The sequence below is a fragment of the Odocoileus virginianus genome, chromosome 1 (genome assembly GCF_023699985.2).
Source record: "Odocoileus virginianus isolate 20LAN1187 ecotype Illinois chromosome 1, Ovbor_1.2, whole genome shotgun sequence".
Classification (NCBI taxonomy): Eukaryota; Metazoa; Chordata; class Mammalia; order Artiodactyla; family Cervidae; genus Odocoileus; species Odocoileus virginianus.
In genome coordinates this window covers 82,314,212-82,339,083 of record NC_069674.1, presented here as the reverse complement: position 1 = coordinate 82,339,083, position 24,872 = coordinate 82,314,212, and the positions used below count along the sequence as shown (strand labels likewise).

The following is a 24,872-nucleotide window of genomic DNA, read 5'->3' as shown; positions in this document are numbered from 1 at the left end:
GAATTCACCCTGGAATAGCCAGTTTTTACATTTCGCTAACTGGCTTAGAAGATGAACATGTAAGAAAAAGTAAAACCTTTTCATGTGTGAAGAGACTTCTTACAAGTAGAAGTACAATTCAGAAACAGGACTAAAAATACTACAACCCACACTCCCTCACGTGGGTAATTATTCCCATTACCTCTGGGTTACTATTAACATTGAGATCAGTCTGCGTAAATCCTTCAAAATCTTCCATCTCTGAGTCAGTGTCCTCTATAAAAATTCTTCTGAGCTCTTCTGTGAAGTATTTGGAATGGAAAAGCACATCCTGCTAAATTAAAAACACACATACGTGTCATGGAAAAAAGGAAAAACAGAGGCCAGGGGCAGTGCGAGTGAACGATTCATGGGTACAGAGTTTCTGTCTGAGATGATGAGGTGATGAAAACATTCTGGAAACAGATCATGGGGGAAGCCGCGAGACCCTGTGAAGGTACTCAGTGCTGCTCAAGTGTCTTGCAGGCAGGACACTGGAGACTCACCTGCACTTAAAAATGGTTAAATGGTAAATCTTACACATATTTTTAACACAATAAACACACAGACACACACACACATATATACGTATTTTCTAGAATTTGCAGAAATTTAGACCTACAAATTGGACAATTTCCGAAAATCAGAATGGCCACAGCCTCTGTCAGCTGGCTGACCAGTAAGGGTGGATGGAATTCAGTTTCTCCCTCCAGCACAGGCCATCAGAAACGTCCACTTTGACAGAGAAGGGGAAAAATGCTAGAGAAGATGACAGGAGAAAACCTAGCTTCCCCACACGCTGGCTTTCCTGTCTAACAGCACCCTTCGGGCCCCTCCCAGGGGAGACGCCCCTTCCCCCAGAGCAGGCTTCCCTGCAGGGACGGGCCTCCACACCCCTCCCCGCCCACCGCTGAGGGGGCAGAGTGGCTCCATTACCCTCTACCACAGGGGACCGACAGAAGAGCCCCAACCCTCCCACCCCCGGAAAGCCCCGTCTCTCGTGGGAGCTGAGACGCCACCACCCACAGGCAGCAAGTCAGCCCCAAGAAAGATGGCACACGGCTGGCTGAGAGAGGACACTGAACTTTTTCTATCTTTTGAACTCACAGAAATAAGTGGCAAACTTGAAAGAAAGGAGGGGAAAAGAATGAATTTCGGGACAGAACGGGGACCCATACACCAGCCTCCTCCAAGCTGGCAGCCAAGCCTGGAGCCTGTGTCCCCAGCTGCCACTAGCGTCGCTCCCTCCCACACCCAATATAGCAGTGACCCCTCATCACACCACTCCCGGCGGGAGAGCCTCTCTCCCCCCGCCTTCTCCCTGACTTTAATTACATACTTATTCGAGCTCAGATAATCTCTGGAGAAAAATAGATATAATAGATGAGGGGAAAAAACTTCCAGGAGGACACAGAAAGAAATGCCTATATCCAGCATTTTTTTTTTAAGCTTAAAAATGTCTCCTATGAATTATTATGGGTAATTGGAGTGAGTGCGCTGAGCTATTTTGTTCCTTTGTTGATAGCTGTGGTGCAGCTGCTTAAAAAAAAAAAAAATCACCACAAAAGAGAAGTTTCTTTAAAGTGAAATTCAAATTGTGTTTCGGGAGAGCAGCGTCGGGACTCGCTGCACGGACTGTGCGCAAGCTCACGGGGCTTCTCTCGGGGGTTAGAACGGATGGGACCGGGAGCCCGTGCGGTGGGGGCAGGGCTGCACAGGCCCGGGCTTATCATGAAGGAAGGACGGTGCTTGTGGTGGGCTCCCAAGGAAACCCACCACCCCCGAGGGCAGGAAACACCTGGCCCAGGAGCCCCGGGCTGCTGCGCAGTCCTGTGGGCTGCGGGGGCCTGTGCACACTCACCGCCTACCCACGTCCCCGCCGGGCCCAAGCGGGTCACGCCTGGGGACAGCAGCTCCCGCCCACAGCCCTCTGGCTCCTTCTGTGCTGGAGCTAGTCTCACAGGCGGCCGTCAGCCAGGGCGAGGTCAGGACTTTGGTGGCCAGTTCTGATGGAGAAAACCAGCTCGGCCGCAGCCCTAAACCAAGGCTCCTGCTTTCACAGGGTGTGAAACCTTTCTTCAGCAAGGGTCTGTACGAAGCAAACATCTACTCCTCACAGCCTCCTGCGTTGCTGGCTACAACCTTGACACAGCTCTCTGCTCTCCGAAAACTGGCTGTTATCTTTAAAAATCAGTACCAGGCAGTATGTTATGGGCCTGGGTGACCTATATGTATCATGATCAGAATGTAAGCAAATGACAGATCAGAAGAGGAGCTAACAGAATGGTGATGTTTTCCTCTCCTGAAGCTCACGGAACATGAAGAAACAGACTGGAAAGTGATGGCAGCTGAGCCGGTCAGACATGGAGCATGGAGACCAGGATCCTTCACCCGTGGGTGCTGCATGCAGGAAACCAGAGGAAAAGGATCTGATCTAGGGAAGCTGGAAAGTCGGTTCAAGTGTGAGCCTCTTCCATCACGGAGCTTACCACTTGGTAAGGGAGGTGGACAAGTCCCCAGGTCCCCATGGCGAGGATCAGCATTGTAAGGGAGACACAGCACCATGGTGCAGAGAAAGTAGGAAAATCCCCTGAGACGCGTCTGACCTGGATCTGAACTGGGGTCGAGGCCAGAAAAGCACTGCGAGCGCAGAGGCAGGATGAGGAGCCTGGGGAGTCAGGGGGTAGGACGGTGCGCGCGGAGGGGCGCCTACTGCGGCTGAGCCTGCGGGTGAGAGACGGGGAGGCCTCGGGGCTGAGAAGTGGGGCTCTGAGACAGCAGACATCCCGGCCCAGTCACTTCCCAGATGTGGGGCCTTGTCCATCGCTCACCTCCCCACGCTTCCGCTTCATCACCTGTGAGACTGGTGGTGACCGGAGCTCAGCTAAAGGGCTGTGAGGACCACGATGGCTGAAGAGAGGAGAGGAGGGAAGGGATGGAGGTGAGGGACGCGGAAGAAGATTCAACTCCTGCGAGGGAGTCGAGGAGATGGGCGAGCAGTGGGAGGGGTCAGGAGCTCCGAAGACAGAGATAAAAGATAAAAAAAAGCGCCAAAGACAGACAACCAGGGCTGGGGGAAACGGTAAGTTTCCTATTTCCCTTAGACAATGAAGATGGATCCAAGCACTATCAGAAGTACACCTGGTGCTGGAGAGAAAAGCGACACCATGAACAACGGGAGGCAACGGCTGAGACCAGGCCAAAGTGGAAGGTCTGAAGACGAAACCGTGGAGCGTGGAGGAAAGAGAGCCAGCCCAAGGGCAGTGGAAGCAGGCGGCTGAGGGGCGTCACATGCTGCAGGGCATCGAGTAAGGTGAGGACCCCACAAACTGTCAGGACACAGGCGCTTCACTTACGTAATTAACTGCCTCCCTCCACCACTGCCCAGTAGAAGCTGGGTGGATTTAACTCACTGCCTAGGAGGAGAGGCCATGGTCGAGGCAGAATGAGGAATTCTGAGTGCCGTTATGAACTCAGAAGACAATGCCGCAGAAGGCTGCATACTCCGGCCACACTCTTACTAAATCACAACATAAACCTTAAGGAATCTACCTCTCTGAGAACTGTAACCTATGTCAACCACAGATCAAAGGAATTAAGGGAAGAATCACGCTTTTGCCAGCAATTCCGTGAGTGAGGTGCAGATGGAGCCACATCGCAGGGGCACAGAGGCGGACGGTCACCACACACTCCTATGGGACCCACCTGCCCCCTCCAGCTGGGTGGGAGCACTCCCAATACAGTCTCACCACAGGCGGCAGCCCCAAGGGGGCAAAGAAAGCAGATCTGATCGTGTGAGGTCCTGTTCACTGGGGAAAAAAAATCTTGTACACAGTAAGGACTGAAACAGCAAAACTGAGCAAGGTACCCTCACCAGATTCTTGAAACATGAAGGCACTAATGATAAAATAAGATGCTCAACAATTAACTGATACCACCAATTTCAGACCATGTTCATATAAAAAAAATATCCAAACCAAGATCCAGGCTTCCAGACAAATACATGCCTTGGAAGGAGGCACCCATACCTGCTTCCCCGACTCCAGTGAGTCAAAACTATCACAGCTCTCCTCGGATGAGAGGGTTTCCATGGGAACATCATCTCGGAAACCAACGAACTCTTCATCATCACTGGGGGCGTTAAAGATATCAGCCACTTCCTTAGGGATCTGTTTTGAATTGGAAAAAAGGAGAACAAAATCAGGGACTGTTATAATCACTTAGGGAAATTTTCTACAGGAGCAGGAATCACCATCCCATGACTTCATCATGGGATGAAGTCAATCTGCCACAGCTACTCCTAAGACCCCAATAACTGAGCAAAATGTGCCTCAACTGATCCCTCATGGCCACCAGGGAAGGGGTAGAAGAGTTCTCTTTCAAATTCTGGAGATATATCCTATCTTACAAGCGATGTCAAGGCCATATGTATTCAGATAAAAGACATTTCTGATCTCTAGACAAAAAATAAGAACATTCTCCCCTACAGTGGATCTGTCTTTAAATGTCATCTTTGTAAAAAAGTAATATTCCTTATCACTAAGCTCCTCTCTTCTTAGTTTCCACCTACAGTTCTTTATTTTTTCTTTTCTTTGTCATATGAAAGTTCATACAATGAAATAAAGATTTTTCTACATCCTGAATCAATTTAAGTAGTTTAGAACTAGTTATATTAAACACTATTACAGGCAATTATTCCCAGAGAGAATGTTGCCAGCACACTTAATCTAACAAACATGTATTTGCTGAGGGTTCTTTTTTATATGTTGACTACTTGTTTGTTCCCAACTATGTTGAAAAAGTTCAAACCCACAGAAAGGTCAAAGAATAGTATATGCTTTTGTATATACTTTTGTATATGCTTCACCTGCAACCCCCACTTGCTTTTTTTTTCTCTCTCTCTCAACAAACATTAGCTTGAACCTTAAGCATCTGCTGATATTTTAATGTTTCCAACCTAGGAAAACAGTGATTTAATATGAGGCAACCTAACCCACATATGTTTCAAGTAATTTGCAGACACCATACAATTCACCCTAGAATATTTCAGTACACATCTCCCAAGAATAAGGACATTCTCTTATAGAATCACATGAACATAATCATACCCAAAATAATACTTATTCAATAATACCTTTTCTTATTTTCAGTTATGTCTTTCATAACTTTTTAAGGGCAAAAGGGATCCACTCAAGCAAGGATCACTCACTGCATTTGATGGTACTCTTATGACACTATTTTTTGCTGTTTTTCGTAACACTGACGTTTTTTAGACAACCCAAGAAAATTTCCTTGTAGAATATCACACATTCTGAGCTTATCTGATTGTTTTCTGATAGATTCAAGTTAAATATTACTGGCACCAATTCTATACAGAGGACATATGTTTCTCAATGCCTTGTATTAAGAGATGCAAAACGTCAAGCTATTCCCTATTAATTAGCAGTATCTTTAATTATGTCAAATATATTCCTAAGTATACTGAATAGTGTCATGAACACACATGTGAACACCCTAGCAATGACTGATCTACAGCTAGTCTTGTTCCATCTGTATCCAGACCCAACTGCCCTCCTTCCAAATTATTTTAAAACTGTAAATATACTGTAATTTCACCCTGTGTTACCAGCAAATATACAGTCTGTGTTCAGAATCATTATTAACTCATTTTTTTTCGACTCCCAAATGTATTTGTATCAGGATCCAAATAGGGTCTGTCCATACACTGGTCAATACGGCTCAAGTCCTTCCTCGTGTCTCCTTCGTGTTTTTTTCTCACAACTGATCTTTCAAGAAACTGGTTCATCTGACTATAGAGTTTGCCTGAGTCTAGAGGTGTTTGGTTTTCTGGTTTTTGCAGCCCCAGGATGGTATTTAACAGACTCTGGTCCCTTTGGATTCCCTGCAATTTGGTGGTTGGATACAGAGGCTCAGTCAGACTCAAGACTGCTTCTTCCAGGCCAGACTACCCCGCGGGCAGAGCTGTGTTCTGCAGGTAGCCCATGACACCTGGTTCTGTCTTTAGTGCTGATGCTGTTTGAGCATCAAGTTAAAGTGGGGTCTGCCAGATTTCTTCTTAGCAAAAGTGTCTTTATAGCCCTTGGTACTTAATAAGTAATAACTAGGGTGACATTTGACATTCTGTGACTATCCATTCTCCCTGAGAGCAGTTTCAGTATCAGTTAACTTTCACCTGAATCAATTACCCACTTCAGGGGTTACAAAATGATTTTCAAATATTAATACCATTCCCCTTTCATATATTAGGTGGCATTCTCCTGCAATGTATTATTCTCTCTCTTCCAGTCTGTCCCTCTCTCCCTCCCTCCCAGGAAGTTTCGTGGACTTTTCTAAAGTCAGTGTGTTATTATTACTCAGTACTGTTTCATCATTCTTTCTCATGCCCAAACTGTCCCAAATTCAGCCATCAGAAGCTCCTTCAAGTCAAACTCTGTGTCACTTTGACACAATCCTAATAGTCTCTGAGCACCTCCTTGCTTTCTGACACAAAAAGCATGCCAAGCTAGCCTTGTACTTGCCTCAGACCTTAAATCAGTCATTTCTCCAAGGCGCCCGGGCATTTAGAAATCGAGCTCTGAGACCTAGGTGTCCTCTTTGCCAGCAGAGTGTCTTTGCTTTGACTGGACAGACCAAGGTGGTGGTGGAGTCACTTAGTGGTGTCTGACTCTTTTTGACTCCATAGGCTCTAAGCCCACCAGGCTCCTCTATCCATGGGACTTCCCAGGCATACCGGCGTGGACTGCCATTTCCTTCTCCAGGGGAATCTTCCCCACCCAGAGATCGAAGCCGGGTCTCCTGCGCTGTAGGCAGATTATTTACCAACTGAGCCATCAGGGAAGGCAGGACAGAGCAGAGGTGTCACAAATACCTTCCCTCTAAGTTTAATGTGACAGCTTGAATTCATACCCAGCATGACAGGATTCTTGCTCATTTTCCTCAGCCCAGTAGTATCTCCCTCCCCACAATGAAAACCCCAATTCCCGGTACTTCTCATAGACCTACCCACTTGCTCTATCCACATACCACACAAAACAGTTTCAGACATCCCACCAACACAGCTACCAACACCACTGACAACAATCATTCAAGCTCAAGACTTCTTTGGAACTCTTGCTATCCTCAGGGCAGTCCTGCTAGGTCCCACATCTCTTCCCTGAGATAACCAGACCATGGATGTACTCGGGCATGAAAGATACTTGATGTGTACCTCACATGTCATTATGCATTACCTAAGAGAGATGCCCTCGGGGTCAAGGTTTTAATAAAATAACTTTTACTGCTACAGGAAGACATGCTTACGTGAAACACAGTTTCTTTGAACACTAGTGGCATGGAGATGAAGAAAGAGATAGCCATTTACTAGTAGAGTTGGAAGTCACCGCCTTCATCCATGCGAGGACAAGCAGTTTTCCCTGCCTTTGCTTTTGCACCATCAATGCTAATATTGACACAGCAAAAAAAGGCAAGAAGTGTCTTAATATTATGATGACAATAACTTTGTCCTCATGGAAGCCTGAAAGGGTTTCAGGGTTTTCCCACACCTCCCTGTCAATAACAGCTGCACTAGCATACACAGAGCTGTGTATTCCAAAGTTTCCTGAATCCTTTGGATCCTTTTTTCCTGTACATTGAATCAATGTTAACAGGCAGGTTCATTTGAGAGATCACCAGTCCCTAACTGCTCATTTTTATCATGATTTTAATGCTTCCTGTGTTAACAATGATTAGATGGTCAACGGTTCAACCAAAGGAATTTTAACACTTGGCTTCCAGAGAACACAAATCCAGACTCTGAATATAAGATTAATGATGTCAGACAATTAATTACAAACCATCTAATGAAATCACTTCAAGAGACAAACAGGCAGACACTTACAGAATTAGAGTTCCACTAATAATAGGAAAAGTGAAAAAGAACTAAAGACCCTCTTGATGAAAGTGAAAGAGGAGAGTGAAAACATTGGTTTAAAGCTCAACATTCAGAAAACTAAGATCATGGCATCTGGTCCTATCACTTCATGGCAGATAGATGGGGAAACAGTGGAAACAGTGGCTGACTTTATTATTCTGGGCTCCAAAATCACTGCAGATGGTGATTGCAGCCATGAAATTAAAAGACACTTACTCCTTGGAAGGAAAGTTATGACCAACCTAGACAGCATATTAAAAAGCAGAGATATTACTTTGCCAACAAAGGTCCGTCTAATCAAAGCTATGGTATTTCCACTGGCCATGTATGGATGTGAGAATTGGACTATGAAGAAAGCTGTGCCCATCAGGGACAGAAGAATGAGTGCCGAAGAACTGATGCTTTTAAACTGTGGTGTTGGAGAAGACTCTTGAGAGACCCTTGGACTTCAAGGAGATCCAACAAGTCCATCCTAAAGGAGATCAGTCCTGGGTGTTCATTGGAAGGACTGATGTTGAAGCTGAAACTCCAACACTCTGGCCACCTGATGCAAAGAGCTGACTCATTGGAAAAGACCCTGATGCTGGGAAAGACTGAGGGCAGGAAGAGAAGGGGACGAGAGAGGATGAGATGGTTGGACGGCATCATCAACTTGATGGACATGGGTTTGGGACTCTGGGAGTTGGTGATGGACAGGGAGGCCTGGCGTGCTGTGGTTCATGGGATTGCCAAGAGTCGGACAAAACTGAGCGACTGAGCTGAACTGAATAGGAAAAATACTGTTAACATTTATGCTGAGATGCTCCTAAAAAAAGAGCCTAAATCTGAGATGGTTCTTGGGAGAAAAATTAAAACTCTTCCTCATTTAAGAAGGTGAATTTAACAGTGTTTGGCTCCTTTGTCTTTTCCAAGACATTTTTATTGTTGTTTAGTCATCAGAACCAGTACAACCAAGAAAATACTTTTACCAGAGAAACACAGATGATACTTATGGAAGTATGTTAGACTTTACATAACAGTCATCGAGTTTAGTCCCTTAAGTGGCACTTTTTGACTTACCATTACTCCATGAATCAAAAAACCCTGCTGGCCCAGAAGCCTGCTTTGACATGAAGATTCAAAGAAGGAGCACCCAATGGAATGGTTTACTGGAGGCACGTGTAAGGAGTGGAGATGCTACTGATATAAACAAAGTGCATCCATGGTCAATTGCATTAGCCCTGGGGCCCCGTCACGGCCACCACTGCGGTGAGCTGTGTCTGCCCTGCTCCTCCTCCTGCATCTGCTCCAGAGGTGCCCAGAGCAAGGCTGTGATTACCCATCAGGGACAGAAGCAAAGAACGCACTTTCTAAAAAGTAAAGAGCACTACACACTCTTGGGGCGTGCAGGGCTCTTTGTTTCTTGCTGCCCAACTTCAAAAGGCATTAAGAGAAGCACTTCAGTCAGTCATAAGCCCCGGGATTTAACAAAAGTCTGTAAAATATCCAAGTGTCTTCAGTGCAATAACTAACAGATGCAACCAAGGCGGCAAGGATCACATGAGAGGGACCCAAAGGAGCTGATGAAGGAGGATTCTCAGGGACATGCTTCTAATGTGAGACCAGCTACACAGGTCAACACTGTAGGCCCCAGGATTTGTCACTTCCCCGTTCCATCAGCAGTGATCCATTCAACAGCTATTATGTAGCCTGGACAGAGTACACAGACCTTTCCCCAAAGCTTATGTTCCACCTGATTACAATGCCAATCAAAAGACACATCAAAACAAACCAAAGATATAAAAGCAAAAACTTAAAACATTAAATATTCCCAACTAGTGCATTATACTTACAGTAGTTGACCTTGCATAGTATTAGGATAAATGCTAATCAGACAGGAATCAAAATTCTCTTTGAAAGTAAAAAAAGACTTACATTCATAGTTATGTGACCTAGAAGAGGTTGTGTAACTTTTCTGAGCCTCAGAAGTCTCAACTGTAAAGAATAACAAAAGGTGCTGTTTACTGCGTATTTACAGTTCAGATGATAGAGAATCCATCTGCCAATGCAGGAGACCTGGGTTTGATCCCTGGGTTGGAAAGATCCCCTGGAGGAGGGCATGGCAACCCACGCCAGTACTCTTGCCTGGGAAATCCCATGGACAGAGGAGCCTAGCAGGCTACAGTTCATGGGGTGGCAGAGAGTCAGACAGGACGGAGTGATTAAGCAACAAAATTTTTAAAAACACCCATTTTTTCCTTTATTTCATATACAATGTATATATAAATGTTCACTCTGTCTTTGTTGGGATAACAATGTATCATCAAAGGTCAATTGGGGGCCCCTAGATTCAATTCTGTGACTGGAACAAAGACACTAGGATGGAGTTCTCTGACTGGAGTTCTCTGACTGACACGGGCTTGGCCTAAAGCAGATTATCAATAAATCCTTGTTAAGCCTCTGATCTTGTAGGCATTTCCCCAGGGAATGTGTGTTTCCTAGGAAAGGTGCATGGGGTCAAATTTGCAAGCTGTCACCTTTCTATCCAAGAGGAATTAAAGACTTTCTCTCAGAATTTCTGAGCACCTACATACAAAGCAGTCACATTCACTGCACCTCTTCAGAAATGACTGCAGATTTCACTTACCTGCCCTGCAAACTACCTTGGGGCTCATCTCTGGGAACGAAGAACTCAAACTGAACAGGCTCTGGAACCACGCAGGCGGGAATGACGGCAGCAGCTCAGGGAGAGGCTGCGTGGTACGGTGCTGACTCAAGTCCAGGAAGGACGGCCACTCACCGCAGCAGAGCAAAGCCACCAAGCCGGGGGGCTCCAGTATGCTCAACCTTCAACCTCCCCAGAGAACTGAGGAGTCTTTAGTCTTGGTGAGAAATCTCTCAGTTATAAAATGTCAGCTTCTAATGCTAAGAACCAAAGATTTACAGGCTGGGTCTAAACTCATTCGGGGAAGGCACATGGCAGAACTCATGGTGCTTTGTGGAGCACCAAGGACATTTTAAAAGTCAAAATTTCAAATGTCACTGACAACATCTCTAGTGCCCAGTAGTGGAAGTACTGGACGCCAAAGTGTTAAGAATATTAAAAGAAAAACTTTAAATTACAAATAGCCCTTCCTGGGACTTCCTTGGTGGTCCAGGGGTTAAGAGTCCACCTACCAATGCAGGAAACACAGGTTACATCTCTGGTCCGGGAAGATCCCACATGTCGAGGAGCAACTAAGCCTGTACACCCTAGAGTCAATGCTCCCCAACGAGAGACGCCGCTGCAATGAGAAGCCCATGCACCACAACTAGAGAGCAGTCTCTGCTCATCACAGCTGGAGAAAGCCTGTGTGCAACAGCGAAGACCCAGTGCAGCCAAAAATTAGTGTAAAAATATTGTGGAGAAAAATGACCCTTTCCTTGTTCATAGTAGTAATATTCCCAAAAGCTACAAAGCAGAGACAATCCAAGTGTCCATCAGCAGATGAATGGATAAACAAGATGTCATAAACACACACAGAGGAATATTATAAACTCTTATAAATACTGCATCATTGCACTGTACCCCTTGAAAGTAACACTGTTATAGGTCAATTAAACCTCAGTAAAATAAAAACACGCGCACACACACAACAAAAAGCAAACCAGAGGCCTGGTGTTCTGCATTTCCAACAAGCTCCCATGCTCTGGTCTGCAAAACTGTTTTGAGTATAAAAGGTCCAGTTCATTTTCTGTTCCTGTCTTAAGGGATGTGACTTTTCCTATTTCACAATAGTTACTCTTGTATGAATCTTAACCTCCTTCTTAATTCTCATGTGACTCTCATGGTAGTTCTCATGGCACACTCTGGATCTCGCTGGCAGCTGTCTTTCTCACCCTGCCCCACTCCAGCAGCAAGAATAGAGCTGTGCATACTCCGAGGTCCTTAATAAATATGAGTAACTGATAAGCAGCATCAACAAATTCATAGAATTAAAGAAATCTTAAAATCAGGTAAAATTTTCTAAATCAAGACTTCTCTGTATCTCAAGGATATTTAAATTTATTCCTTCTGGATAAAAAAACAAAACAAAACACCACCACCCAGTCAGTAGGAACATATTTATCATCTATTAGTTTTTGAAGGAAAAGAAACTGAGATTCTCTTTAAAGCCAATTTACTGGCGAGCTGATTTTTATGAAGCTTCAGGAACTGTCTCTTTTTCTAGGAACACCAGTGTGTATTTCACCTGGAAACAAGATTCACTTTAAGCCCTAAGGAGCAGTACACAAGAAATCTGTGTGCGCTACTACAGTCTCCTTGTTCTGAAAAACTGTTACGAAAGCAATTTTGATAGCAAGGACAGCAGAATTTGCAGGGTCTACTATCTTGCATCTGTGTAAGGAGATCCTTTACACAGAGGAAAGCATCCCTTCAACACTCCACAAAGGGTGCTGTTTCATATCATTTTCTCCATAAACAATGCCATTTCCTTAAATCTCTTATGATTAAATCAGCTTGTTCATAAGAAATGTACATGCCGTGCACTATTAACACGACTCAAAGTGGATCAGACCTAAATATAACATCTAAAACAGTAATACTTCTATTGCTTCACAAAGGAGAAAACCTTTGAGACCTTGGGTTCTTAGATAACGCATCGAGCACAACATAGATTTTCTAAATGTATAAACTAGACAATTAAAATTAAGAACGTCTACTCTTCAAAAAACACTCTTAAGGGAATGAAAAGCCAACAGGAGAAAATACCTGCAAATCATTCATCTGATAAAGGACCTATACTCAGAATATATACAGAACTCTCAAGAACTTAACAATATAAACAAATAACCCAATTTAAAAACACACACAAGAGGTGAGCAGACATTACACCAAAGATAAAAATGGATGGCAGATAAGCACAAGAAAAGACATCCACAGTTGGACATCCACAATCATTACAAAAATGCAAATTAAAACTACAGTGAGATATAACTATTTACCTATCAGAAACTCAGTTCAGTCAGTCATGTCTGACTGTTTGCAACCCCACGGACTGCAACATGCCAGGCTTCCCTCTCCATCATCAACTCCTGGAGCTTGCTCAAACTCAAGTCCATCCAGTCAGTGATGCCATCCCAACCATCTCAACCTGTTGTTCCCTTCTCCTCCTGCCTTCAATCCTTCCCACCATCAGGGTCTTTTCCAATGAGTTAGATCTCTGCACCAGCTGGCCAAAGTATTGGAGCTTCAGCTTCACCATCAGTCCTTCCAATGAATATTCAGGACTGATTTCCTTTAGGATGGATTGGTTGGATCTCCTTGCAGTCCAAGGGACTCTCAAGAGTCTTCTCCAATACCACAGTTCAAAAGCATCAATTCTTGGGCACTCAGCTTTCTTTATGGTCCAACTCTCACATCCATACATGACCACTGGAAAAACCATAGCTTTGAAAACCTGACAATACCAAGGGCTGACAAGGATGTGGAGCAACTGGCACTTTCATAAACTGTTGGTGGAAAAGCAAAATCATATGGCCACTCTGGAAAACAATTTGGAAATTTCTTATAAAGTTAAATATACACTCAGCACATGATCCAGCAACCCTGCTCCAAGTAAAATGAAAGTTATATTCACACAAAACTTGCAGTTAGCAGTTTTATTTTCAAACCAACAAACAATCCAAGTCAACTAGAGAATGGATAAACAAACTGTGGAACAACCACACCACAGGATTTAACTCAGCAATAAAAAGTAAATAAATTAGTGACAAACACAACAACATCATGAATAAATCTCATTACTATGCCAAGTGAAAAAGACTGTAAATTGTCTGAATACACTTAAGTAACATTTTGGAAAAGGCAAAAATACAGAGGAAAAAAATATATCAGGAGTCAAGATGGTAGGGGAGTAGGAGGAAGTGGAGTCATCTCTCCACACAAGGCACCCAGCACACATCTATAAATGGGACAATTCTCACAGAACACCGGCTGAACACTAGCAGAGAACCTCAGACATCTAAAATGACAAAAAAAAAATCCTCATGTAACTAGCTATGCAAATCACAAATTGATAATCCCACAACTGGGTGACCTGCAACTGGCTTCATCAACTCAGTGCCTACAGAACATCTAGAAGAACAATAAATGCTCCCATAGCCAAGATGGGTCTAGCTTTAGCAGCTGTAGACTTTGCAGGCATGTACTCATGGGGGTTGAGCCAGACCAGAGTCTGAGCTGCTCTCACAGAGCCCACAGTGGGTCCAGATCTATGATCACTGTTCCAAATCCAGGAACTTGACTTCAGTGGATCTGTGCTGGTGGCCCAGTGAAAACAACATCTGAAAGACACCAGGGCCAATTACAAGCATACCCATAGTTAAGGTGGGGCTGAAAGCAGTGCCAACAACAGTGTAATCGAAAGCTCATACAACAGGTAAACGGTTCCAGAGGAGGAACACTCAGTAGCTTCCCTTCCAGTGGGCGTGCTCCAATCTTGCCTACCTCACGCTGTGGATCAGAAACACAGACAAGAAACAGATCTGGGGATTGCCACTCCAACTTCTAGGGGGCAGACTCACCTCTGACAGGGCAGTGAAACCACAGCAAAGGGGAGGCCAGTTCAGGCCTGGTCACCACAACACTGGTCACACCTCCTACCAAGGGGATAATAGCTCACACACAAACCAAAACTAGGAAAAGGGCAACAGGAACACACATATTGATATTTACCTTCAATGAAATGGGTTAAATGCTCCAACCAAAAGACACAGACTGGCTGAATGGGTACAAACACATAAAACTGTACATTCACTGTCTACAAGACTCACTTCAGACCTAGAGACACATACATACTTAAAGGGGATGGAAACAGATATTCCATGCATATGGAAATCAAAATAAAGCTGGAGTAGCAATACTCTTATCAGACAACACAGACTTTAAAATATAGACTGTTACAAGACACAAGGAAGGACATCACATATGATAAAGGGATCAATCCAAGAAGACATAACACTTATACATGCACCCAAGATAAGAGCACTTCAATATACAAAACAAACACTAACAGCCATAAAAGGAGAATTCAACAGTAACACAACAATAGTGAGGGATTTTTAACACCTCACGAAATTTTAACACCTCACTTTCATCAATGTACTGATCATCTATATAGAAAAGCAAATAAGGAAACACAGGCCTTAAATGACACAAAAGACCAGATGGACTTCACTGATATTTATAGAGCATTCCATCCCCAAACAGCACAATACACATTGTTTTCAAGTGTACCTGGAACATTCTCCAGGACTGATCACATGGTGGGGCGTAAAGCAAGTCGTGCCAAACTTGAGAAAATTTAAATCACATCAAGCATCTTTTCCAACCACAATGCTACAAGATTAGAAATTAAGAGAAGAAAAAACCAAAAGCACAAACATTCATGGAGGCAGAAGAATCAATGGATCACTGAAGAAACCAAAGAGGAAATTTTTAAAAAACACCTAGAGACAAATGACAACAGAAACATAATCCAAACCCTATGGATGCAACAAAAGCAGTTCTAAGAAGGAAGTTTATAGCAATGCAATCTTACCTCAGGAAACAAGAAAAATCTCAAATAAACAACATAACCTTACACCCTACAGCAACCAGAGAAAAAAGAACTAACAAAGTCCCAAGTCAGTAGAAAGAAAGAAGTCTTAAAGATCAGAGCAGAAATAAGTGAAATAGAGATGAAGAAAACAATAGAAAAGACCAATGAAACTCAGTTGGTTCTCTGAAAACATAGTATCAAGAAACCTTTAGCAGACTCATCAAGAAAAAAGGGAGAGGGCTAAAATCAATAAAATTAGAATGAAAAAAGAGATGTTACAACTGACACCACAAAAATATAAAGATTCATAAGAAACTAACACAAGCAACTATATGCCAATGAAATGTACAACCTAAAAGAAATGGACAAATTCTTAGAAAGGTTCCATCTCTCCAAACTGAACCAGGAAGAAATAGCAAATATGAACAGACCTATCACAAGTACTGACATTGAAACTGTGATTAAAAAAACTCAACAAAACAAATGTAGAACCTGATGGTTTCACAGGCAAATTCTATCACACACTCATTTAGGTAAGAGTTGACACCTATCCTTCTAAAACTATTCCAAAAAACTGAAGAGGAAGGAACACTCCCAAACTCATTCTATCACCCTGATACCAAAACCAAAGATACCACAAAAAGAGTAAATTACACCAATATCACTGATGATCACAAATGTAAATATCCTCAGCAAATTACTAGCAAATTGAATTCAACAACACATTAAAAGGATCAAGCACCATGATCAGTTCAGTTCAGTTGCTCAGTCCTGTCCAACTCTTTGCAACCCCATGAACTGCAGCACGCCAGGCCTCCCTGTCCATCACCAACTCCCAGAGCCCACCCAAACCCATGTCCATCGTGTCGGTGATGCCATCCAACCATCTCATCCTCTGTCGTCCCCTTCTCCTCCTGCCCTCAATCTTTCCCAGCATCAGGATCTTTTCAAATGAGTCAGCTCTTTGCATCAGGTGGCCAAAGTATTGGAGTTTCAGTTTCAGCATCAGTCCTTCCAATGAACACCCAGGACTGATCTCCTTTAGGATGGACTGGCTGGATCTCCTTGCAGTCCAAGGGACTCTCAAGAGTCTTCTCCAACACCACAGTTCAAAAGCATCAATTCTTTGGTGCTCAGCTTTCTCTATAATCCAACTCTCACATCCATACATGACTACTGGAAAAACCATAGCCTTGACTAGACAGACCTTTGTTGGCAAAGTAATGTCTCAGATTTTTAATATGCTGTCTAGGTTGGTTATAACTTTTCTTCCAAGGAGTAAGCGTCTTTTAATTTCATGGCTGCAGTCACCATCTGCAGTGATTTTGGAGCCCCGAAAAATAAAATCAGCCACTGTTTCCCCATCTATCTGCCATGAAGTGACAGGACCAGATGCCATGATCTTAGTTTTCTGAATGTTAAGCTTTAAGCCAACTTTTTCACTCTCCTCTTTCACTTTCATCAAGAGGCTCTTTAGTTCTTCACTTTCTGCCATAAGGGTGGTGTCATCTGCACATCTGAGCAAGTGGAGCTTACCCCAGGAATGCAAGGGTTTTTCAATGTCCACAAATCAATCAGTGCAATATACTGCATTAACAAATGGCTGAATAAAAATCATATGATCATCTCAACAGGTGGAGAACAAGCTTTTGACAAAATACAACACCCATTTATAAGAACTTTCCAGAAAGGGGGCACAGAAAGAACCTACCTCAACATAGTAAAGGCCATATATAAGAAACCTACAACTAACATCATTTTCAATGTTGAAAAGCTGAAAGCATTTCCTCTAAGATCAGAAACAAAACAAGACTGTCCACTCTCACCACTTTTATTCAACATAGTTTTGGAAGTCCTAGGCTTGGCAATCAGAGAAGAAATAAAAGAAATCCAAATTATAAATGAAGAAGTAAAACTGTCACTGTTTCCAGATGATATGATATTACACAAAGAAAATCCTAATAATGCTACAGAAAAAACTAGAGGTCAACAATGAATTAGGTAAAACTGCAGGATACAAAATCAATACATAGAATCTATTACATTTCTATATAATAACAACAAAAGATCAGAAAGAGAAATTGAATAAACAACCCCATGTACCATCACATAAAAAGAATAAAATACCTAGGAATAAACTTACTTAAGGAAACAAAAAACCTATACCTTGAAAGCTATAAGATGCTGATGAAAGAAATGGAAAATAACACAGATAGAAAGATATACCATGTCCTTGGATTGGAAAAATCAACATTGTCCAAATGACTATACAACCCAAGGCAATCTACAGACTCAATGCAATACCTAGCAACTTACCAATGGCATTTTTCACAGAACCAGAACAAAAAAAAAAGAAATTAAATCTCTATGGAGACACAAAAGACACCAAATAGCCAAAACAATCTTAAGAAAAACAGAACTAAGGCAATCAGGGTCCCTGACTTCAGGCTATACTACAAAGCTACAGTAATCAAAACAATATGATGCTGGTACAGAAAAGGAAATACAAACATATAAATAAATATATAAACAAACATATAAATAAATACAAAATATAACAGGATAGAAAATCCAGAAAAAAACCATACACCAATGGTCAACGAATCTTCAACAGAGTAGGCAAGAATATACAATGGAGAAAAGATAGTCTCTCCAATAAGTGATGCTGGAAAATCTGTACAGCTACATGTAAAAAAAAAACCAGAATATTCTTCAACGTCATACACAAAAATAAACTCAAAATGGATTAAAGACCTAAATGTAAGACTGGATATTAAAAATATCTTAGAGGAAAACATAGAATATTCTTTGACATAAATTGCAGCAGTCTCTTTTGGATCCATTAGAATAATGGAAATAAAAACAGAAATAAATGGGGTCTAATCAAACCTATAAGCTTTTGCCCAGCAAAGCAAATGATAAAAAAAAGAAAAGGAAAAGACAACCTATGGAATGGGAAAAGTATTTGCAAACGATGCAACCGACAAAGGCTTAAACAAAATATACAAACAACTCTTAGAACTCAACAAAAAAACAAACAACCCAAATGAAAATGGGCAGAAGATCTTTATATACATTTCCTCAAAGAAGACATACAGACGGTCAGTAGGCACATGAAAAGATGTTCATGACTAATTATTAGGGAAATGTAAATCAAAACTACAATGAGACATCATCTCAGACCTGTCACAACAGCCATCATTAAAAAGCCTACAAATAACAAAAGCTGGAGAGGGTGTGTAGAAAAGGAAAACCTCCTACACTGTTGGTGGGAATGTAAGCTGATGCAGTCACAATGGAAAACAGTATAGAGATTCCTCAGAAAAACTAAAAATAGAATTACCATATGACCTAGCAATCCCACTCCTGGGCATACACCCAGACAAAACTGTAATTCAAAAAGATACATGTACCCCTATCCCTATGTCCACGGCAGCACTACTCACAATAGGCAAAACATGGAAACAACGGAAATTTCCACTGAAAGATAAATGGATAAAGAAAACATGGTACATATATACAATGGAATATTACTGAGCCATAAAAAATGAAGTGAGGCCATCTGCAGCAACATGAATGGACCTAGAAATTATCATAGTAAATGAAGTTAAGTCAGACAAAGACAAATAATCATATATACCATTTATATGTAGAAACTAAAAAGATATGATACAAATGAACTTATTTACAGAACAGAAACAGACTTAGAGAATGAACTTAATAGTTATCAGGGGGCAAGGGTGGGGGAGGGGATAGACTGGGCATTGGGACTGAGATATACACACTACTATATTTAAAAGTGACAACACAGACCTACTATATAGCACAAGGCACTCTACTCAGTATTGTAGAATAACCTAAATGGGAAAAGAACTTGAAAAACAGACACATGTCTATGTATAATTGAATCATTTTGATGTACACCTTAAACTAACACAACATTGTGAATCAACTATAGTCCAATATAAAATAAAAACTTAAGGGAAAGAGAAAAGGAAAAAGAAACATTCACTTTCCGAATGGCAGAAACTTAGGTGGCACTTTATTAACCCTTGCTCCATTCTGTTCACAAGGCAATTTTTGGTCCAGACGATGCTTCAAACTAGTTTCCAATTCCCTTAAACCAATAAAGCAGACACTGACTGCAACTTTCTGATCAGTCAGGGGGGCTGCCTGAGGGTCCCTGTCTCACCTAATTCACTCCTGGGTGAGGAAAAGCTCCAGCCATTGCTCATGGAAGCTGTAGGGGCCTACAGACCTGCAGATGCCTGGGAATGAGAGTTTATGCATAGAGAAATACAACAGACCATGTAAAGCCCCAAGGAGAAGCTTGGGTAAAACTTCTAGGGAATTTAAGATAGTCAAAAGAAGTTGTGTATATGGAAGAATTGACAAAGTCACACACAGGTCCAAAAGACACATTCTCAAAAAAGATGTGAGAAAAGCTGAACTAAGTTTTCAAGCTCAGAGCATACCCAGCCAACCAGTGAATGGCTGTAATGCCTGGGAAACCAGTCTTCAAAAACTGAAAAAAGGTGCCAGTTTCTCAAACACCCAACTTTTGGCAAAGAAGAAACACATACTAAGAAACAAAATTCAAAGGAACAAAATAATAGGTAAAAATGGATATCCCTGACGAAGCAGACTGGAACTCACTAGACAAAGATAACTGTCTTAAATATGCTCAAAGAGCAAAAGAAAAACAGACCTAGGGTAGAAAAAGAACTAGAAAATGATATATAAGCAACAGGATAACATCAGTAAAGAGAAATTATAAAAAGGAAAAGAAACAAATTCTGGAGAAAATACAATAACTAAATTGAACATTTCCCTAGAGAAATTCAAATTCAGATTGAGAAGGCAAAAGAATCAAGAGACTTGACAAAATAATGGCCAAAAAATTCCCAAATTTAATGAAACGCATGAATTATAGAAATCCCAAGTAGGATAAACCCAAGAGGTCCACACTGAGGCACACTTTAATTAAACTGTGGAATGATAAAAGAGAATGTTGAAAGTAGCAAGAGAAAAGTAACTCATAACAACAAGGGACCCTCTGTACACTACTAGCTGATTTTGCTTCAAAAGTTTTGGAGGGCAGAAGGCAATAGATTAATACATTTGTGCTGAAAGTAAAAAAACTGTCAACCAAGAATTCTGTATCTGGAAAAACTGTCCTTCAAAAATGTGGGAGAAATTAAGACATTACCAAATAAACAAAAGCTGAGGGAGTTCATTACTACTAGACCTGCCCATAAGAAATCCTAAAGAGTCCTTCAAGCTGAAATGAAAGGACACAGTAACTTAAAGCCATACAAAATATTATAAAGTCTTCAGTTAAAGGTAAATACACAAATATAAAACTCAGTATTTTGTAAATTTGGTTTTGAAACTTTTTATTTTCAATAGGACTAAAAAACCAAATCTTTGTTTGTGGGTACACAATCCATGAAGATGTCATTTGTGACATCAACAAGGAGAGGGGACAGAACTATATAGGAACAGAGCTTCTGTATGCCACTGATGTTAAACTGATATCAGTCAAATTAGACTGTCTTAATTTTAGAGTATTATATGTAATCCCCATGGTAACCACAGAGAAAATATCTATAGAATACACACAAGAGGAAATGAGAAGTAATCAAAACATGCCACTACAATGAAATCAACAAAACACAAACACAGGCAGTAATTCCAAGAAATGAGGGTCAAAAAAGCTAGAAGACAAAAGAAAACAAAAACAAAATGTTAAAGTCCTTCCCCACCAGTAATCACTTTAAATACAAATGATTAAACTTTACAATCAAGAAACAGATTAACAGAGTGAATTAAATGATAGGATCCAACCATATGCAGTCTACAAGAGACTTATTTCAGATCTAAAAACACAAACGGGTTGAAAGTGAAAGAACAGAAGAAGATCTTCAACAGAAGCAATAACCCAAAATGAGACTGATACTAATATCAGATAAAGTAGATATTAATTATAAGAGACATAACCCACTGATAAAGGATCAACTCATCAAGAAGATACAATAATTATAAATATGTATGAAACATCAGAGCTTCAATACCTACAACGAAAACACTGACAGAATTGAAAAAAAAGTTGTTCTACAATAATAGTTGGAGACCTCAGTACCTTACTTTCAATAATGGATCGAAACACCAGAGAGAAGATCCGTAAGGAAAAACAGGAAATGAACATTATAAACCAACTAGAACTAACAGACATATATAGAACAATAGCAGAATATACATTTTCCTCCCAACACAACACCCAATAACAGCAAAATATGCATTTTCCTCAAGAGCAAATGGAAAACGCCCCAAGACAGACTGTATGTGACACTACAAAACAAGTGAGTATAAATTTAAAAGATTAAAATCACATAAACTATCTTTGTAATAATGATAAAAGAAAACTAGGAATCAGTAACAGAAGAAAAACTGGAAAATTCACAAATAAGTAGAAATTAAACAACACTCTTAAAACAACCAGTGGTCAAGGAAGAAAACACAAGGGAAATTAGAAAATATTTTCAAAGAAGTGAAAGCAAAATATACCAAAACCTGTGTGATGCAGAGAAAGCAATACTAAGAAAAAAATATATAGCTGTAAACATTTATATTAAAAATGATCTCAAACCAACAAACTAATTTTATATTATTAGGGACTAGAAGAAGTATGGTAACTAAACCCAAAGGTTGCAGAAGGAAGGAAATAAAAATTACAGCAGAGATAAAGAACAGAAAACCAACAGAGAAAAAGCAGTAAAACCAAAAACTGGTTTATGACAATAACAGAACTGACAAACTTTTAGGCAGATTAAGGGAAAAAGACAGAAAATCCACATTGCTGAAATAAAGCAGAGACATTACTACCAGTTTTGCGTAAGTAACAAAGGTAACAAAAACAATACTATACACATAATTAGGGCTTCTCTGGTGGCTCAGTGGTGAAGAATCCACCTGCCAGTGTAGGAGACACGGGTCCAATCCTTGATCCAGAGAGGTCCCACATGCTGTGGAGCAACTATGCCCATGCACCACGGCTACTGAGCCTGTGCTCCCAGGCCCGGGCACCACGGCTATTGAGCGTGTGTGCTGCAAATACTAAGCCCATGCTCCCTAGAGCTCGAGCGCCGCAAGAGAAGCCACTGCAATGGGAAGCCCGTGCACTGCGACTAGAGAGCAGGCCCTGCTCACCGACACTAGATAAAAGCCCATGCAGCTACTAAGACCCAGCCAAGCAAAAAGAAAATAAATAATATTTTTCTTTCTGGTCTGCTATATGCAAAACAGAAAAAGAGACACAGATGTACAGAACAGACTTTTAAAAGACTCTGTGGGAGAAGGCGAGGGTGGGATGTTCAGAGAAAACAGCATTGAAACAAGTATACTATCAAGGGTGAAACAGATCACCAGCCCAGGTTGGATGCATGAGACAAGTGCTCGGGCCTGGTGCACTGGAAGACCCAGAGGGATGGGATGGAGAGGGAGGCGGGAGGGGGGATCGGGATGGGGAATACATGTAAATCCATGGCTGATTCATGTCAATGTATGACAAAAACCACTACAATATTGTAAAGTAATTAGCCTCCAACTAATAAAAATAAATGAAGAAAAAAGAAAAAAGAATGTCCATGAGTTGATCATGCCTTCTTTGAACCATTAATGTAAGACTTCTTATTACTCCCTCCAGGTTGGGACATACAATTTTCAGGGCATTAGCCTGCTGTGACCCCTTTTGCCTGGCAAAGCAATAAAGCTATTCTTTTCTACTTCACTTAAAAAAAAAAAAAGAAAATATTTTTTTTTAAAAAGAGTATTATGATTATATGTCAAAAAAATTAGCTAGATGAAATGCGTAAAACACACAACCTTACAAGACTGATTCCTCAAAAACAAAAAGCCTAATAAGATTTCTAACTATAAGAATTTGAATCAGTAATGAAAAACCTCCCAACAAAGTAAATCCCAGGACCAGAGTCCTGCTTAACATTTAAAGAAAAATTAACACTAATCCTTCTGAAATTCTAAAAGAAAAAAAAAAGTGAAGAGGAGAGAACACTTCTTACCTCACTCTATGAGGCTTGTTATTATTCTGACAGCAAAGCCAGACAAAGAACCTACAAGAAATGTACAAAGCAATAGCCCTTATGGTGCAAAATTCCTCGAAAAAAAGACTAGCAAACCGAATTCAGCAGCTCAGATTATACAAGATGACCTAGTGGGATATATTCTAGAATACTACATGTTCAACATATGAAAATCAATCAATGTAATGCAAACACATAATCATCTCAACTGATGCAGAAAAAGCATTTGACAAAATTCAGTATCTTTTCATGGTTTTATAAAGTTCCACAAAGAATGGAAGGAATCATTACCAACCTAATAAAGGCCACTTATGAAAACCCCACAGCTAATATCATACTGAAAAGACTTAACACTTTCTCCTATGATCAGGAACAAAACAAGAACACCTACCTTCACCACTTCTATTCAACATAGTATTTGAGCAATTATCCAATGAAAATAGGTAAAAGGCATCCAAATTGGAAAGAAAGCATTAAAACTGTTTGCAGGTGATGTAACTATGTAGAACATCTAAAGATCCCATAGAAACTGTCAGTACTATTTAACAAATTCAAATCAAATCAGTAGCGTTGCTATACACTAACAAGGAACAATCTGGAAAAATTCCATTTATCAGAGCATCAGAAGAAAAAAACCAACCCTTAAGAATTAACTTGGGCCATGAGGCTAAGACTTAACACACTGAAAACTACAAAAGACCACTGGGTGAAATTAATGAAGATGTAAATAAATGGAAAGACATCACATGCTCATAGATTGGAAGACTCAATGTTGTTGAGATGACAACACTACCCAAAGCTATCAGTATACCCAATGAATTTTCATCAGAATCACGGTAACCCTTTTTTCAAAAACAAAAAAGCCCTTCTTAAAATTCATGTGGCATCTCAAGAGGCCCTGAAAAATCAAAACAATCTTGAAAATGAAGAACCTCACTGGAGTATTCACACTTAACTGATTTCAATACTTACTACAAAACTACACTAATCCAAACAGTATAGTCTTAGCACAAAGATGGATTTTTAGATCAGCGCAATAGAACACAGCACCCCAAAATAAACTCTTGACTAGACAGTCAAATGACTTTTGACAGGGATCCTAAGACTGTTCAGTGGGGAAAGGATAGTGGTCGACCAATGATGCTGGAAAAACTGGATTTCCACATGCAAAGAATGAAGCTGAATCCTTATCTTACATGATCTACAAAAAACTAGAAATGCAAAGAATCTAAATGTTAGAGCTAAAACTACAAAAATTCT

General features: G+C 41.1%; 1 protein-coding gene across 3 annotated transcripts in view; it reads right to left on the bottom strand.

Moving 5' to 3' along the window:
* The window catches only part of CDCA7L (cell division cycle associated 7 like), a 73,095-nt gene that overhangs the window by 8,998 nt on the left and 39,225 nt on the right, over window positions 1–24,872 (bottom strand). For 2 of the 3 annotated variants that reach the window (XM_020893053.2, XM_070470224.1), the window contains exons 2-3: window positions 4,047–4,187; window positions 182–313 (exon numbers count right to left, since the gene is read on the bottom strand). In XM_020893053.2, coding sequence (XP_020748712.1) covers window positions 182–313; window positions 4,047–4,109 — 195 coding nt within the window. In that variant the 5' untranslated portion in view covers window positions 4,110–4,187. The remainder of the gene's footprint in view (window positions 1–181; window positions 314–4,046; window positions 4,188–24,872) is intronic. The other variant, XM_070470232.1, reaches the window with a different exon arrangement.